Genomic DNA, 17,731 nt, shown 5'->3' on the forward strand with positions numbered 1-17,731 from the left:
TTAAATTCATACAGGCGGCTTAGGCAGCAGCGACATTTTGTTTTGCTCTTTGCCTGAAACATCACCTCGTTTTTTCTGTCCTTTTCTTTCTTTGTTTTCTCTGTTTTAGAGTGAGCCTCATTTCCTGAGTCGTTACCAGGGGAGGCCAGGCTCTTCTCTCGTGCATTATAGGTAAGCATGAGATGCTCCATATCAATTATTTTATGAGTATTTTACCGCGATTACAGTAATGAAGGGTCATACAGACCCTCAGTGAGCAACTGGCATTTACATCTGACCTTCTTGATGTTTTCTGTTTATTTTGTTTTTTGTTTAGGTGTCATCATTACACCATATGTTACAGAGAACTCACGTCAACTTGGAAGGTTGTAATTGGTTCAACCTATCTGGATGTTTTTCACTTTTTTCGCACAGTAGCATTATCTGATTTAGGTCCTGAGGAAGGCCAAGATTGCTTTCAATCGGAATGGCTGAAACATGAGGACCTTGATTGAACTCGGGCATTTATTATTTCAAACTGCTTTTGCGCTGGTTTTTGATTTGGTGATCAATAGACGATTGTTGGACAGGCCACATGAAGGGCCGCTCTCCCCCGGCCCAACCAGGCCTGAACCCAGTCCCGCAAGTACCACACACCACCATTGCACGTCCTCCGTCCCCTCAGGGACCCCTGCCCTCGAGCCTGCCGACCTCGTGGGTCCGATCCACTGCCGGCCCACGCGCCCAGCCTGGGGCGCCATCTTGGACACTCCACCACGAGGCCGCCTGGCCCCCGATCGACCTCAACCCTGGGCCTGGCCCGGCCGCAGACATTCCGGCACCACCCTCCACCCAGGAGGTGAGCGGACTACTTGGCAAGTCAATGGGAGAAAGAGGTGCCGATGGCTCTCCCCCACCAAGTGCCGCTCGCCCATCGCCTCCCCGGGCGCTGGCTCCACCCCCCTGCTGGGTGTCTGGACGCCCCCATCCCGGACCTCCCGACCTCCAAGTGCGAGGGTCCGGACATCAAAGCACACCAGCCCTATAACTGGGGCAGCTCCAGAGCAGGAAGGCAGTTGTATCTTGGAGTCGAGAGACGTAAAGAGGAACTCATCCTGGACGGACTACTGGCGCTGCCATAGCTCTGTCCTGTGCACCATCGTCCTGCCTGTTGGCGCTGCCACAGTCGTCGTAACCTTCATCCTTCATCGTCGTCGGGATCTGCTGGCGTGGCCGCGGACCGTTGTAACCGTCATCTTCCACCGGGACCTGCAGGCTCCGCCGCGGACCGTCGTCCTTCCTTCATCCATCTCGGGACCTGCTTGGCTCCTCCACGGCCCGATCATCTAGAACGCCGAGCTCGAGGATTGAGAGCTATTTTGTACTCATTGGTAACTAAGACTGTCCCGCTACCCCTTTCCTAAACCAGAGACTAGAACCGAGGGGACCCCTGAGTCCAGACCTCCTTGTATCCATCATCGTAACCTAAGAATTGCATATAAAGTCTCGTTAACCTTCAACCTTGTGTGGTGTCCGTCTGTGGGGGGGAAGTTACTTATCTGTACAGTCGTTGGAGAAGGCTCTCCCTGGAGACCTCTCCCCGTAACCTCGGCCGACCCTCCCGGTCCGTCTAACAACGATGAATAAAGGTGTTCTCTATTGTTAACCAATTTTAAATTGCACAATATCACTGACACTTTAGCACTGCACCCATCACTCTTAGAAACTTTCTGTTCTTCACATCTGGTGGATTGCAGCAAATCCCATAGATACTCTATATATTTTTTGTAATTCTGTTTATTGATATCAGGGCATAATAAAAGGCAGTTACAAATGGTAGATTGATAATATTCTCTTGACACATTCCCAGTTGCCATAGACATATCAGCTAGACAGTTAGTACATTGTAAGTAATATGGAATATTACAAGCCACCCGACTCTCCCACTACCCCCCTCACTAAGAACTTTCATCTGATGCTGTCAACGGTGGAGTACAGATATATCCTCTATATTTATTCCGCGCTCCCCATGTACTCTCCCATTTACGGGGGCAGCCATGATGTACATATGTCGCCTTCTCCGCCACCATGGCCCCATCTATGTCCTTGTACCAGTCATGAAGTGTGGGGGAGAGTCGTGATCCCATAAAGATTCTCTATTTTTTAAAACATCTGTGAGCTCCTCCCTCTTAGAGAGGGGATTGTAGCCCTTGGTTGCACCAGGATGCAACCTAGAGGAGATCCCAGATGATGAAGCATGTCTCTACGGTGAGTGATGGGATTCTGTCCTTTTGAAAGGATTTTCCATAGACCACACCAGAGGGTCCTTTCTTTTCCTATTGTTTCCTTTCTTTTCCTATTGTTTCCTTTGCTTGTACCGGTTGCGTTGCGAGGGACTTTTAGGCTCGATTGCACCCATGTACATTTTGTTGTTTGCTATGTAATATATGTGGTCATAAGCAGTGCAAGTTAAACTTCTGTCAGTTACATATAACTGGTGATTTTTCCCTGGTATATGTTTTTTAAACAATAGTACTTTTTCAGCACATTTCTAAGTTTATTTTAATGTAAGTTAAACTCTTACGGCCTTCCTCACTCATAACTCCTCTTTAACCTTTTTATTTAATCAGTGAATTTTTATAATTTTCTTAATGTAAATGAATATCTTATTAAAATACACTTGTGGCCAACCGCTAGACGCTCTGCATGTGGCCTTGAGCAGCAGGTGCGTGGCTGGCCTCTTGACCTACACCCAACCTGTACATGCGCATAGTTTTTTTTGACCCACCGTGGAGGGGTACTCGGGACACCTACCATCCCCACCCACACACAAAGGTTAAGGGTCAGAGTATCCGTAGCCTGCCCCCTTCCAACTCTCTTCTGAACATATTTTCAGGAAAACAGCCATGTAATGGCAGCCACAACATTGTTATTCATTTTGGACCAAGTACTTGTTTGGAAATGTTTTCCCGCCAGAATCCTGTAGCAACTGATATCTATATATTTTGATAGTCCGCTTCTTTAAAATGGCTGAACAGAATTACAGCAAATCACAAAAAGCACGCTTCTGAGTAAAGATCTAGGTCTCTGCTACATTCTGTGTAATTCTGTTTAGCCGGTTTTCCTATATAGGTGTCTAATTTTAAAGTATTTTGGTACCCCCTCCGCCTGATGGATCACTCTGAAACTATCCAGGAAGGACCTGATCTGGATGAACTTTACTTTTGGAAAGTTTCATGAAGATTTGTCAAACGGTGCCAGTTATTTACAAAACACACTCTTCCTATTGAAACTCTCACTCTCCTATAACTACACAGTAGCGACTGCCACTGTGTAATATATACAATATCTTTATAATGTATTATGAAATTGAGATTTTTAAATAATCTTAAAGAATTTCTGTATATGGTATTGAAAAAATAACAATATGAAAGTATAATCATTCCCATGCCATACGGAATGCTCAGTTTTATTTTGTGTGTGTTAGTTATTCATTACAAAACCTGCCATCAATTATACGTTTTCTTTGTGTAGAACTTATTTGCTTAAGAACTTGGCAAGCTGTTAAAATATTTGATCTCACAGATCATTTAATTTTACATGTGTGTTGTTTACCTTGTGCTCTCAGAATTGCATTAAGCAATTAAGTGGTGCTATTGATAGTTCTAGCATAAGTTGTATATGCTTAGTTCAGAGCCTGCTGTACTATTTATTCTATTGATACCTTGAATTCTTGCTTCTTTTCTAGTAAATTATTAAAAAGGGGTCATTCTACAGCTGGGATTAAAGTCGATGACTACGATGCAGTTATCTGCCAACCTTCAGTAATTAGTTTCAGAGTATCTAAATCAATCCTCTTATTTTGTTTGAATGTGTTTCATTTTCTTTCTTGTAATTCTGGGCTTTTTTTTTTCTTTGTCCTTGTATGTACTCATGACGACCCTTTTTTGGTCCTGCCATACTGATGACTTGCAACACACTAACAATTGACATAGGATGATAAACACTCCCCTCTGCATCCACCTGAGATAATTTGTTCTCCTCACATATGAAGATGGAGATGATGCCAGACTGACCAAGAAGTCATAAGATGCACTACTAAATATAGGGCTGCGGTTGGAAATGGATGGGCTCTGCTGTCTGGGGATACAAATTACAAGTACGGCAGAGAAACAATACACCTGTATCTTGCAGCGGGTGGCAATGGTCGGGTAGAATTCAGTGACCTTTTGGAATAAACCGCTGTTGCAGATTGTTAGTAGAATCCTAATCTCGAAAATAGTGACCCTGCCTAGGTTCCCTACAAAACACGCAGTTCAAGATATCAAGGAGCACGTTTATAAGCCGGCTAATCACACATATGGGCTGGTAATAGAAGAAGGGTAGGACTCTTACGTGAGATATGAAGGGCAGGGGGCTGAGACTTCCGGACCTTGAGCTCTACTATCAGCAGCGCGACTACAACATGATGGTGCGCAGAGGGTGATAACTGGATGAAGCACTTACTGGCAGGCACTCCCGGAATGGAGCTTTTCCCAAAATCCCCGATGGCAGGCTCGCAGCTCGACAGGCGTGGGCCACATGTGGTCTGGTTGGCGGCGTAGGCATGAGAGAGAGCGATAAAAGTAGTGATGCGCAAACCCTCCTTTTCTTGACAGCTGCCGCTATGGTGGCCCTTTATGGATATTGACAAGAACATGACTACAGCAGCATGGAGAGAGGGAGGGTGTGAAACGCTCAAAGACTTCTATCCGGGACCGGGAGATCGCTACATCACATTCAGGAAGCTCGAGTGTTTTGTTGACCAGCCATATTTTCATGTTATTTGCAGAGTATTAGGGTATACTCTATTAGTTGCAGCACACAGATCAAAACATAAGGTTTAGGTTTTGTTAAACAAACTGAGAAAAATAGGAGTGCTCGGGACACAACAGTTCAGAAAGGGAGGGTGTGACACGCTCAAAGACTTCTATCCGGGACCGGGAGATCGCTACATCACATTCAGGAAGCTCGAGTGTTTTGCAATAGGCCTGGAACGGTTTTTGCAGTTTACTAAACTAACAAAGACAGCTATGGAAATTCAGGCAGATTTCCCAAACACTCCAAACACCTCGCACACACTAGATTTGAATTGATTTATAATTTGATATAGCGCTCGAATGCCACGAGGCGTCTTTGCGCTTCTGCCGTACTAATCAGAGAGGAGAAGATGATGCAGAGATATGATAACTCTTTATTGTTTGAAAAGCCAGGCCTTTGTGATTTCCGAAATCATAGGAAATCTGGCATTTCCTTAGGTTAGCGGGAAAGACATTAAATCGTTTAGCTATGCAGTATTGGATGTGGAATATCTCAGGCCTTTGGTATCCTGCCCGTACACCCCCTTAAGCAAGATAGACAAAAAAGACAGAGCTCGATAAGATTTTGATGAAGATTCGTAAAACTTCCAGAGCTGCTTCTCTAACGCAATCTATATTTTTTATTTATAATCGCTTACTACACACTCCTTCCACCCTTCACAAACGCTTCCCTACCACACCAGATACATGTTGGTCATGCTCTTCCCCTAATGCTACTTTGTTTCACATGTTGTTCCTTTGCAAGGAGGTACATGCCTTCTGGTTACAAGTTTGGGCTCAAATTAATGTAATTTTTTCCACTAGTATTCCATTTTCTCATGCTCAAATCTTTCTGGGAAGCCTCTCCCCTTGTTGGGACCAGAATGATCTCAATGTTCGCATTGTTGACTTATTATTGGCAGTTGCATTCCAACAAATTACTATCAACTGGAAGTCTACATCCGGTATCACTTTCAAAGCTTGGTGGTATAATGTTTGTCACAACCATAGACTTGATAATGCTTTTGTTTTTCCTGCACAGTTGGCGGCTAAACGTGCTGAGTTATGGCTTCCTATTACGTTGTATTTAGATAATTGTACAACCCGCTCCTTTCGTCCACGACCTGCTCAGCAGGAGGTTCCTAAACCCCCTTGATACCCTTCTCATATCCTCATGTTCGGCTAAACTGTTTAATTGCATACCTATATTTGCATTTGTTTCTATTGCATATTAATTACACCCTTTATTTTTTACCCCTTGATACCCGTGATTAACTCATTATGTTTCGAATTGTTCATTTCAAATTGCATTGTTTTTCTTTCTTTTTCTCGCTTCATCATCCTGTGTTTCCCTTCTCCTTCTCCTCCCCTTATGGGTTTTCCTCATAATACTATGTTCCTATTTTGTATTATTACCCGGTATTCCTTTCAATAAAATTATTTTTGAACTAAAAAAAAAAAAAAAGACAGAGCTCCTTGTGTGCCAACGCTGGGAGGGGGCAATAGCAGACCCGTTGACAGAGACGCAGTGGAGGGGGAGGGGGGGGGGGGGTGACGTGCAATGGTTCAGGGAGGGTCTATTAATGCACACCTAATACTAGCACACTTTTATGTATTGCACCATGCGAGCCTATCACCAGTGAGATTAAGGGGAATATGTCAAACAGGTTGGACAACTGTTTCAGATGCAGCTTGAGGGGGGTGGATTTCATGCACATTATATGACCCTGCTCACATGTGGAATCATGCTTGAATGGGTAGTGTATTTGTCTCACATTTGCAACTTTTATCTAGTGAGGTGTGGATGGACCGGCTTCTGTCACTCTCTTGTGTAGACAGCTGCTTTCACAAATCTTATACCCTTGAATGGTATATGACAAGATCACACTGTGAGCCTATGTATGTTGTTTACTTGTTGTAAATGAAAATGTTAAGAAAATAAATAAAGATGGCGATGATTCCTCTTCAGAGACATCCTAATGTGCTTTGTTTCCTTTTCTTTCTCTAGTCTCTGGAAAGCACACGGCGGATGGTACAGCTGGTTGAAGAGGTACGTGGCCACAAATGCTCCGTGATCCCTGCATGTCATTTAAGTATGTGTGTGCTAGTTTAGAGATGTTCTATCAAAAGTGGTGCACTTTCCTAATACAAAAGCGACATTGAATGCACAAATTATTGATAATTCTCCCTGTTCACGAAAGATATGAGAATAAAATAATAGGACACTTTATATTGTCTTCAAAACTACCGCATGCGTGTAGTTCACACACGCGTATTCCCCAGAGTACAGGGAGACTCCTCAAGCAACTATGGCTTCCCACCACTGATTGGCCAGTGATCAGAGGTTCCTTACACTGCCAGAGTCCTGTAACGCTTTATCACTTTCAACATATCCATGGGTAGAAATAAATCTGATGAGGTCCCATAGCCTGGACAAAGTAATATTTGGTGGCATTCGCACTGCTGGCGTTCTTTGGACCCCCCCTGCACCCTTGAAATTGCATTCACATTTTGCGATTCGCAATTTGAAGTTTGCAAAATGTGAATGCCTTCCCATTCATTCCTATGGGCCTTTTGGCCCATAGGAATCAATGGGAAGGGTTTTCCTTAATTGCGATTTGCAAATTGTGAATCGCAATAAAGGAAAAATACAGAATCGCAAAAAATATAGCGATTTTTTTTAATGCATAGCATTTTGCGATTTCTTAATTGTGATTCCTTAATTTTCGCAGTTAAGAAATCGCAAAATGTAACAATGATGTATGTGGGCCTACATACCGTACTGGTTAGAGGCTGCAGACACACTGACATTGAAACACTAGCAGAAGCTCCCTTATACTTGCCACTATTAGGGCTTTGATTTCCAGATTGCAGGAGTCGCCAAGTGTGAAATATGATGCACTCTCTTTGACTTTTTGTTATCTCATATCTCCAATAACAGAGTAAAGATGCCGGAATCCGGACACTTGTCATGCTGGATGAGCAAGGAGGTAAGGGAAGTGGCCAGGTGACTGAAATCTTTTCGACATCAGACCAGAGAAGGTCCTTAGAAAGTGCAGAAAGCAGCAAACCTTCCAGGGAAAATATTGAGGAGGCAGGGCACAGGAGGGCTGGTGATATCGTCTTCAATATTGATTTAGAAGGGCAAGCCTGATTTACACGACAAATTGAATAGTTGGGTGAGAAAAATCCAGAGACTTTTGCTGCCTACCTTGAACAGGCTAGATTTCTTCTTTGTTTACACCAGCAATAAAGTGAGGCATGAGTTAGATACCCCGCCAGGCTTTACACATGTGCACAAATCCTGCTCCAAATGGCAAATGTGCATAATCACATCTTGACACAAGATTGAAAAGAGTTTGACTTAATACTCTAGCATATCAGTGATACGGCACGTGAAGAAAGCAAGCAGGTGTTCACTATAAATGTGTTTGCAGGCTGACATGTGAGAAGAGCATAAACAAGTGAGGAAAACTTGGGCAAATAAAACAGCGGAATAGTAACGGGGAGTGCTGAAAGGACGACATATATGGGACCACAGACGTAAAATCTCAGTACAGGAACACTGAGCGCAAAAACAGATAAAGGCCACTTCATATATACCAGTAGGCATGTGATTTTAGGTGTTCAATAATAAACTGTGCAGCAAAGAAATAGCGGCACTTCAGCAACACCGGCAGTCATTAACCCATTGGTGTAAAAATAGAAACACAGAGAATGTATTTAATAGTCTGTGCTACCTTACGCATGCAAATAAGTGTGGGTCATGGGTACGCAGAAACAAAAAAGTAAAACATCGTACAGACAAATTTTAGGGGAACTTCATTTACGCTTAAGATATGTGACCATGGGCACGAAGCATCAAAACAGTAACACACAGAATGTATCTTAGGTACTCTGCACATAAGTTAAGTTTGGGTAATGGATATGGCGAAGTAAACAGTAATCTATGTTTGGAAAGTGGAGTACTCCTTGTGTTGATTTGAATACTAATCTAAACTTTATCTTCGCTATAACTCAGTGTGCTAAAGTGGTGGACATGCTGTCTGACATGTCAACATTACTGTGCGAACATAACTCAAGTCTTTGGACTTGACCACTGTGCACTGTTGCTGTGGGACAATGCCACCAATTAAACATCTAACAACACTTATTTCAACTTAAATGTGCATATTATGAACAAATCTTCATTGGCATAAACATGTACTCTAACAAAAGCAAAAACTGTTTTACATAAGAAATTTAAACATGATTTATTCTGTTAATTAACACAGAAAATACATTTCTTATAGAAATCTATTGCATTTCTCTGTTGAACATCCAAGCCCAATGCATTTCCGGCCAGGAGGCCCTTCTTCGGGCGCTGAAATCTACAAATGACAAAGAAGCTAACAAACAAAATACCATAAACACAATGTGCAGGGAGTATTAATCTCATTTCAATCAACTTTCTGTTTTGTAGTCTAATAAACGCAGTTGGTTCTTTTTTGGTTGTTTAGTCATGAGTGCAGTGCGATCACATTTCTTCGCACTCCACTCATCAAGAAAATCCTCAATAACAGATGGGAGATACTACATAACGAAACAGATTTCAATGATCTCAGCATCCCATGACAGGAGAAACCATCTTACTAAGACACACTTCCGACTGCAACTCCAAAAATGTGATCTATGGCATAAAGTCTCATTGTAGACTGCTCTATGTCGTTAAAACTGAGAGAAAAATTAAAAATGAATCTCAGAACACAGGAGTACCATTAGAACCAAGAGCAAAACACACTGTCTCGCAGTACATTGGACAGAGGCTAGACACACAATTGCTCATATCAAATTCCAGGTCATTGAGACTGTGACACCCATTCCTGGCCAAGATCTTACAAGATCGTTATTACAAGAGTTTTTTTTGGGATCAGGAAACTGTACACACAACATCCGAAGGGTCTGAACGAAAAAATAGACATGGGCTGTTTTTTATGTTTTCCTTAATGTTAACATGTATCTGTATCCTAATTTTGTGGTCCAAATGTGTCCCCGCACAGAATAGGATGACGTGCATGCTGACTACTCTAACTACTAACTTTCACATAGAACATTACTTCTTACTATTCTGATACACTAAGATGATTTTGTGTCTGGATTATGGCTCGAGCATGTCGCAGTACGATGGGGAAGAACACCTCTGTCTATCATTTTGGCACTGCCAGCAGTCTTCTTATGCTGTTTACTTGTCAGAACATCCCTTTTCATTCCGTAATGAAACAGGGTTCTCCCTATACTTTTACAAAGGTCACACATCTGCCTTTTTTCCATTTAGAAACTTTGTCTCCATGAAGTGACCGCCATATTTGTTCCTGAGTTTGTCGCCCAATTCCATGCCTTTCAGGCTGTTTTCAACTGTTCTTGATATGTATTGAGTGTTTCTTCACTCACAGGTTCTAGGTGAAGAGTCATGCGATTCATTTCTTAGTAGTATCCCCACCACATTCTCAGTCGACCTTTCCTTTATTTTGTCTTTCATTCTCCACTCTATGATGTCGACCACATTTAAAAATTTGCAAACATTCGTGACAAGAATTTTCAATTCTATTAAGGACACGGAGGCGAGGATTATGCTTTCTCCATTTCTTTACTACATAGCAGCCAATAGTAATACAGTAAAGAAAACAGAAACTACAACACCCATGAACACCTGGGCTACCATAGAGACTGTATCCCTATATAAACCGGATAGAGGATATCACTTCCTCTTTCTTTGCGTAACAGTCAATCAGAAAACAGTCAAAAGTCAACTCAAGTGATCCGGAGCCATCCAGCAGGAGACATCCCAAGTCCAAAGGAAGGCGAAACAGGTGAAGGAAATCCAAGGCACCAAGTATTCGGAAGACTCAGCAAACAGCTACAAGACTGGAAACCAACAGTGAAGGCGAAAGAAAACAGGATGAACTGTAGAACATCCTCATTTCTGATCAGATCCTGAAAGAAAAATCAGAGCCGTAACACACCATCCCAAAACCAAGGAACTCCAAGGTATAAAGGGTAGGGAAGAAACATTGCAGTAAAAGAAACCAGAACAATGTCATAACATATACAAGCATACAGTAAAAATATGCAGATAAAATACATGGGTGGGATAATCCTCGCCTCTGTGTCCTTAATAGAATTGAAAATTCTTGTCACAAATGTTTCCAAATTTTTTATTCTATGGCAGGACAGGAGGCTCAGATTATGCTTGTTCAAAGCTGAGCCACCACAACAGATGCAATATCAACAATTAGCTTGAAATAAAATGTTTTGAAAACAGAATCGGAAGACCAATCAGAGGCCTTCATAATATCAGTCAAAGACACTCCAACAGAAAAGGCTTTATATGCCATGGCTCCCCGAGCAGAATGGGCTCCGAAAATGGAGACATCAATTCCAGCTTCAGACATAAGCCAACGCACCCAGCGCGCCAAGGTAGCCGGCGCCACAGGCTTAAAGGGCTTTTGTAAAGCAATTAATAACTGACCAGACAAGTCCTGCCGAAAAGGAGCTGTACTCACCTCATAATCCTTCATGCATTGTACAACACATAATTTTGAATTCTGCGGAAAAGCAGGATACGTGACAGAGGAGGTATTACATTTAGTACGTCTAGAGATGGTGAAAGTGACTCCGTCCGGAGAGAATGATCGACCCGCCAAGTCTAAGGCCCGAACATCCTAAACCCTCTTGCAGGATACCAAACATAAAAGCATTGTCAACTTCGCTGACAACTGTTTCCGGGACAAGGAAGCGTTAGCAGGCCACGACTCCAGAAAACGTAAAACAATGGAGACATCCCAGAGAGTCACATACTTGAGACAAGGCGGTTTTAACATCCTGACACCCCGTAGAAGTTTAGAAATTAAGGGATGTTCCCCCACAGGTTTCCCATCAACCATGTCATGGCCCGCAGAAATCGCAGAGCGAAAAGAATTGACCGTCCTGTAAGCAAGACCTGAAGAGGCCAGAGAAGCGAGAAAATTCACCACTACAGTAACATCAGCTGAAGCGGGGTCCAAATCCCGATCAGAACACCAGTTACCCCATCGTCGCCAAGCGGAGACATAACGCTTGTGGGTATTGGGGGCCCAGGCCTCTCCGATAAACTTTGCAGCGTCTCCAGATAAGCCCGAGACCTGCCAGCGTTCCCCGAAATCCGCCGCGCGACCAACCTGAGCTGTCCTGACAGAATTAGAGGATGAGGGTTGAGCAGGGGATCCAACAACAGGTTCTTCTTCTGAGGAAGAAGGAGCGGCGTCGAGCAACTCATCTCCATCAGATCCGGAAACCAAGCCTGAGCCCTCCACAGAGGAGTTATCAGAATGATTTCCGACAGAAAGAGCTTTGTCCGAGCCAACACCCGCGGAATCATTGCGAACGGGGGAAACGCATAACAGAGGTGATGAGGCCAATGCTGCAGAAAGGCATCCGTGGCCAGAGCCTCCGGATCCGGACGCCAACTGTAAAACTTGGGCAGTTGAGCATTGAGGCGGGAAGCGAACAGATCTATCAACGGACGACCCCAAATGCGGGAGAGGCTCCGAAACACCCTGGGGTAAAGCCTCCAGTTGCTGAAATCCAGCAGATGGCGAGAGTGCCAATCGGCCACCTGATTGTCTCGACCCGGGAGATACTCTGCAATAAGAGTGATCTTCCGCTGGAGGCAATAATGCCAGAAATCTTTGGCGATCTCCGCCAAGAGTCTCGATCTCGTCCCCTCTAGTTTGTTGACGTACCGAACCGCAGAAATGTTGTCCATGCGGAGGAGTATGCAACAATTTGCCGCCTGCGGGGCAAGACAACGGATTGCAAATGAGCCCGCCAGGAGCTCCAGACAATTTATATGCAGATCCAATTCCTCGCGCGACCAACGACCTCCCGTCGTCACCGACCCGCAACGGGCTCCCCAGCCCCGAAGACTGGCATCCGATTCCAGAACGACATCCGGGGTAGACCCGAAGAGGGCTTTCCCGTTCCAAGCTTCCATGTGTTGAAGCCACCATAGCATCTTTGATTTGGCTTCCTCCGAAAGAGGAACCAGATCGGAATAACTCAGTCCTTTCTGTAAATGTCTGATCTTGAGCCGTTGAAGGGCCCGATAATGCAATGGACCCGGAAAAATTACCTGAATGGATGACGCCAGAAGGCCGACAATTCAAGCAATCGATCTCAACGACACACTCTGTTCGGACAATAGTGATTTCAACTCCCTCTTGATGGACCTGATCTTCTGGGATGGCAGAAGGAGCTGACAAGAGATCGAATCCACCAGAAATCCCAAGAATTCGATCGACTGAGTGGGAAGCAAAAGAGATTTTTGAGGATCCACTAGAAATCCGAGAGATTGCAAAAGGTCTACCGTCCACTGCAAGTGTGTTTGCAACTGAAGCGGACATTGTGCCATCAGAAGAATGTCGTCGAGGTAAATTATTAGATGAACACCGCGCGCCCTCAGAGATTCCACAACCGGCCGAAGAAGCTTCGTGAAGCACCAAGGTGCTGACGATAGGCCGAATGGGAGTACCGTGTACTCGTACCTTATCCCCAACCACTGAAACTGGAGATACCTGCGATGTGGTTGAAACATTGGGACCGACAAGTACGCGTCCTTCAAGTCCAGGCGAACCATCCAGTCGCCCTCGCGAAGAAGATCCCTGAGTAGATGGATACCTTCCATCTTGAAGTGGCGATAGACCACCCCGCCGTTGAAGTCCCGGAGATTGAGAACTAAACGTGCTTCGCCCCCTTTCTTCTGCACTAGGAAGACGTTGCTCACAAACCCCTGAGGATGGCAGGTTGTTTGAACCACAGCCCCTTTTGCTAGAAGAGATGTGATTTCCTCGGAGAGGATCTTTTGATCTTGTTGGGAAAAAATGAAGGGGAGTAGGAAGACGAGACTGACAGGGGTAGCTGTAAAACTCTATTCTGTATCCCTGAACTGTTTGCAACACCCAAGCATCGCTGGAGATCATGCGCCAGTTCTCTAGAAAAAAACGCAGTCTGCCCCCCAGAACAACCTCTGAATAAGGAATTATTCTCACCTGAATTGGAGTACTCCTGTCTTCCTCCTTGATTTCCGCCATATCCTCCTTTATTGCCTTGCCCACGACCTTTGTGGGAGGGGTAAAAATTTGCCTTTGAACCAGAATTGGAAGAGGACTGATTACCTCCCTGGTGGGACTGGTTGCCATGCTGCTGGCCAGAACCTCGGCCGAACGAACGTCCCCTAGAACGTCCGGCCCGCCCAAAAACCGGACGGAAAGCCCTACGAAGAGAATTCTGCACCTTATCCAGGCCACTGAAAGTTGCTACGAACCTCGTAAGCTCTTTAAGAAAAGGCTGTCCGAACAGCAGACCCTGAGCCAAAGGACCCGATTCCGAATAGGCCAATTCAGTCAACTTCGGATCCATCTTCAAAAGAATGGACCTCCGACGCTCCGTGGACAGGGCACAATTGGCGTTTCCCAACATGCATACTGCACGTTGTGCCCAGCCAATCAAATCTTCAGGGTCAATGGGTGAATTAGACTCCTTTGCGAGATACCCCAGATCCAGCAATTTGGTCAGAGGACCAAGTAAATCCAGAAGTTTATCCTGGCATATACGCCAGGAACGGTCAATACCCTTCAAGGGATCTTTGGTAAACTTCTTGAGATCGGTCAGAATTGTGGGATCCACCTCAGGAGTACAAGCAAGCTTGTCTGCCAAATCCGGTCGGGGACATTCAGAGCGCAGACGAGTGCGCACCTCTTGATCAAATGGTGCTCTAATATGGTCCTGAACATATTCAGCAACTTCAATAGAAGGGAGCCAGGATTTAGAGTTAGGGTGGACAATGTCCGCCGGATCAAAAGTCAACACTGGAGGTCTGGACGGAGCGTCCACAAAGTGCTCCTTCCGGGCTTTTTGGCAGGGGGAGGGACATAAGGGTCTGAAGAAGAAGAAGATGAATCATCCGTGTCTTCAGGAGTATGAGACGCCTTAGAAGAATGTTTAGAAATACTGGTCGATTGTAGAATTTGTACCAATTTAGAAAAATCTTGAGCATGTGGATTTTTGGGAGATTTAGACGTTTTCCTCGAGGAGGTAGAAGGAAGCCAACCCTGCTGGGTGGCATAATCTGTCAAATGACGTTTGAGAGGTCCGATAGCGCGAACCAACGCCGTTTTAACTGATTGTTGCACCCCTTGGTCATGGGCGGTCACCAATGTGTCCTCAAATGACTCCTGGTCATTGTCGACCTCATATTAGTCGTCCTCCTCTTTACCACACTCAGCCATGGTGACCTATGCACCAAGAAATAGCAAAAATAATTAGAATGTCTCTCAGAAAGCCCACAGAGGAGAACGCCAGTGGCCAAAACAAAAGGCAACCACACAGGGGGAGTGACAGAAAAAACCCCAAGCAAGCCCTGAAGCAATGAATAATGATTAGAATGTGGAGGGAACCGGCTTGCAAGAAAATATGCCACTCTAGGCAAAAGCCTCTATAAATTTTCCAACCCCCACTGGTAACTAGGCAGTTTTGGGCTCCCTGGCAGGCTGTGGGCGAAAGGCTTCTTCAAAAACGCCGCCTCAGGCGTGTCCGTCACCGCACTACAAGCGGAGCGTCAACGAGGGCTTCTGCGCATGCGCAGAAGCCCGCCTGCACAAAATCAGGAAGGAGCGTTGCGCGACTTAAGCGCGCGACCTCCAGAGCCCCATTCCCACTCCACCGGAGCAAAACACGGGCACAGAGCGCCCGAGTAAAACGAGAGGCGACCCGCGCTCTCAGAACCCTAAGCGCCGCAAACCGGAGCGGCGGAACAGAACCGTAACTGTACCGGCAAAAGACAACACCAGAACAGGTGAGCGCTGAGCGAGCGCAAGTGAAACAACATGAACAAAGCGCAATTAAGCAAGCGCTAAGCGGCACAGTCAATAAATCACATTAACCAAGCATACATAAGCAGGAAAAAAGATAGAAAACTTAACTCTGCTGCGAAGCAGCAAAGAAAGAGGAAGTGATATCCGCTATCCGGTTTATATAGGGATACAGTCTCTATGGTAGCCCAGGTGTTCATGGGTGTTGTAGTTTCTGTTTTCTTTACTGTATTACTATTGGCTGCTGTGTAGTAAAGAAATGGAGAAAGCATAATCCGAGCCTCCTGTCCTGCCATAGAATTACTCGTCACGTGAGCTTTTTTGCCCCTGAGTCCGTTGTTTGTTTCACTTGCACAGGTCGAGCACTTCATAAGTCACGAGCGTGTTACACACGCTAAACCCAAGCTGCATTGTATTGAGAGTTTTTTTGCCCGTCAAACAAAGGTGAGCACCCACAGATTGGATGAGTGGCGGTTGAGTTTAGGATTCTTTGGTTTTCGTGAGTACACAGAATCACGGCGTTGTTGCACGTTTATGTTTTGCAGACTAAGCCATTTTCCTCTATCACGTTTACAGAGAGGTCGCATTCGTCACCATCAAGGTAGGTACATTCTAGTTGTTCACATGCCTTGTGGCAAGAAACATTTAAAGCAGCAGAATGTTTGAACTACCTGTTCATTTATTCTTTATAGATTGACTCAGGAGAAACTATCAGTAAATTGAACATTTGCACATGGATCAAAGGATGGTTGGTTTTCCCCACTTGCATGAGGTTTTGCATGTATTGGAATCACCAACGGGCAGACATGTTCTTGTGGGTTTGGCATTTGAAGGTTTCACTACAAAGAACTTTACTATTAACCATGTAACGTCAACACCACTCACATGCTACACCAGATCACAAGGACTGTTCACCGCAGAGCACAAATATTGCGCATGCAGGGACGTAATAAAGGGCACAGTAGGACACGGACACAATTAGATTTTTGTATTTAATAGGATGTCCATAGACTGCGTTTATTAGACTACAAAACAGAAAGTTGTTTTTTTCTTTTTTAAAAAAACTTTATTTAGCATTTTGAGCAAAAAACAAAGCAATGTACTGAGCCCGATGGCAGGGCGACTTGGTTGCATAAACATAAGAAGTCACAGTTGTCCTAACATTTACACAATAGGTCATGTATGAACATCACAATCTATAAGTTCAATTGTCCTGGCCCATGATAATCACAAATGATACTGCTCAGCTAACACCCCTCCCCCTTATCCCACCCTCCAAACCCATCGCCACTCCAGCCCATCGCTGCATGCAAACACACAGTTGGAACAAAGAAATTGCCTACATTCAGAACAGCGCATTAGCCCACCCCTGTCGGTTCTAGCCTTGCTCATGTTGTGTGGAGTGTTCCTGCAGCTGGATAGCAAAATAGGCCTTGAAGGGGCCCCATATGTCCCTGGGTCTGGAGGATGGAGGGACTGTGTCTTCATAATGTTCACTTCTCATGGAGCAGGAAGCCAAACTTTGGAGCCAGGACTGCACTGTAGGGGCCCTTCTCCCACCCCAGTGTATCGCCGCCTCTCTCTTTGCCAAAAGCAAGGCGATGGCTGTAAACCGCCTGAACTTTATGGGGAATTGTACCACGTATCACAGGAGAGCAATCTCAGGCAGGGGATTCATTTGTACCTGTATAATCTTGCTGAGCGTGTGGTGAACACCCATCCAGAATGTATGAATCCGTGGGCAAGTCCAGGCCAAGTAAGCGAAGTCAGCCTGGGGGATTGGCATCGTTGACATTGGTGTGACCTATTAGGGTCAATCCTGTGCGCCCTGAGTAGGGTGACGTACATTCGGGTTAAGAACTTAAAATGAATCAACCTGTGCCTGCTGTTAATAGATACATGTTTAGTCTCCAGACAACATGCAGCCCACTGCTCATCAGATATTGTGTTACCTAAGTCTGCCTCCCATGCCCCCCGCACCCTGGTATCGTCTAACGCAATCAGATACACACCCGCCCTATAAAGTTG

General features: G+C 44.9%; 1 protein-coding gene across 1 annotated transcript in view; it reads left to right on the forward strand.

Annotated features, from left to right (window-relative positions):
• The window catches only part of LOC147692486 (synaptosomal-associated protein 25-like), a 552,838-nt gene that overhangs the window by 421,696 nt on the left and 113,411 nt on the right, over positions 1 to 17,731 (forward strand). The window contains exons 3-4 of the mRNA XM_086938695.1: positions 6,826 to 6,867; positions 7,759 to 7,807. Coding sequence (XP_086794821.1) covers positions 6,826 to 6,867; positions 7,759 to 7,807 — 91 coding nt within the window. The remainder of the gene's footprint in view (positions 1 to 6,825; positions 6,868 to 7,758; positions 7,808 to 17,731) is intronic.

This window comes from Lissotriton vulgaris, chromosome 9 (assembly GCF_964263255.1).
Source record: "Lissotriton vulgaris chromosome 9, aLisVul1.2, whole genome shotgun sequence".
Taxonomy (NCBI): domain Eukaryota; kingdom Metazoa; phylum Chordata; class Amphibia; order Caudata; family Salamandridae; genus Lissotriton; species Lissotriton vulgaris.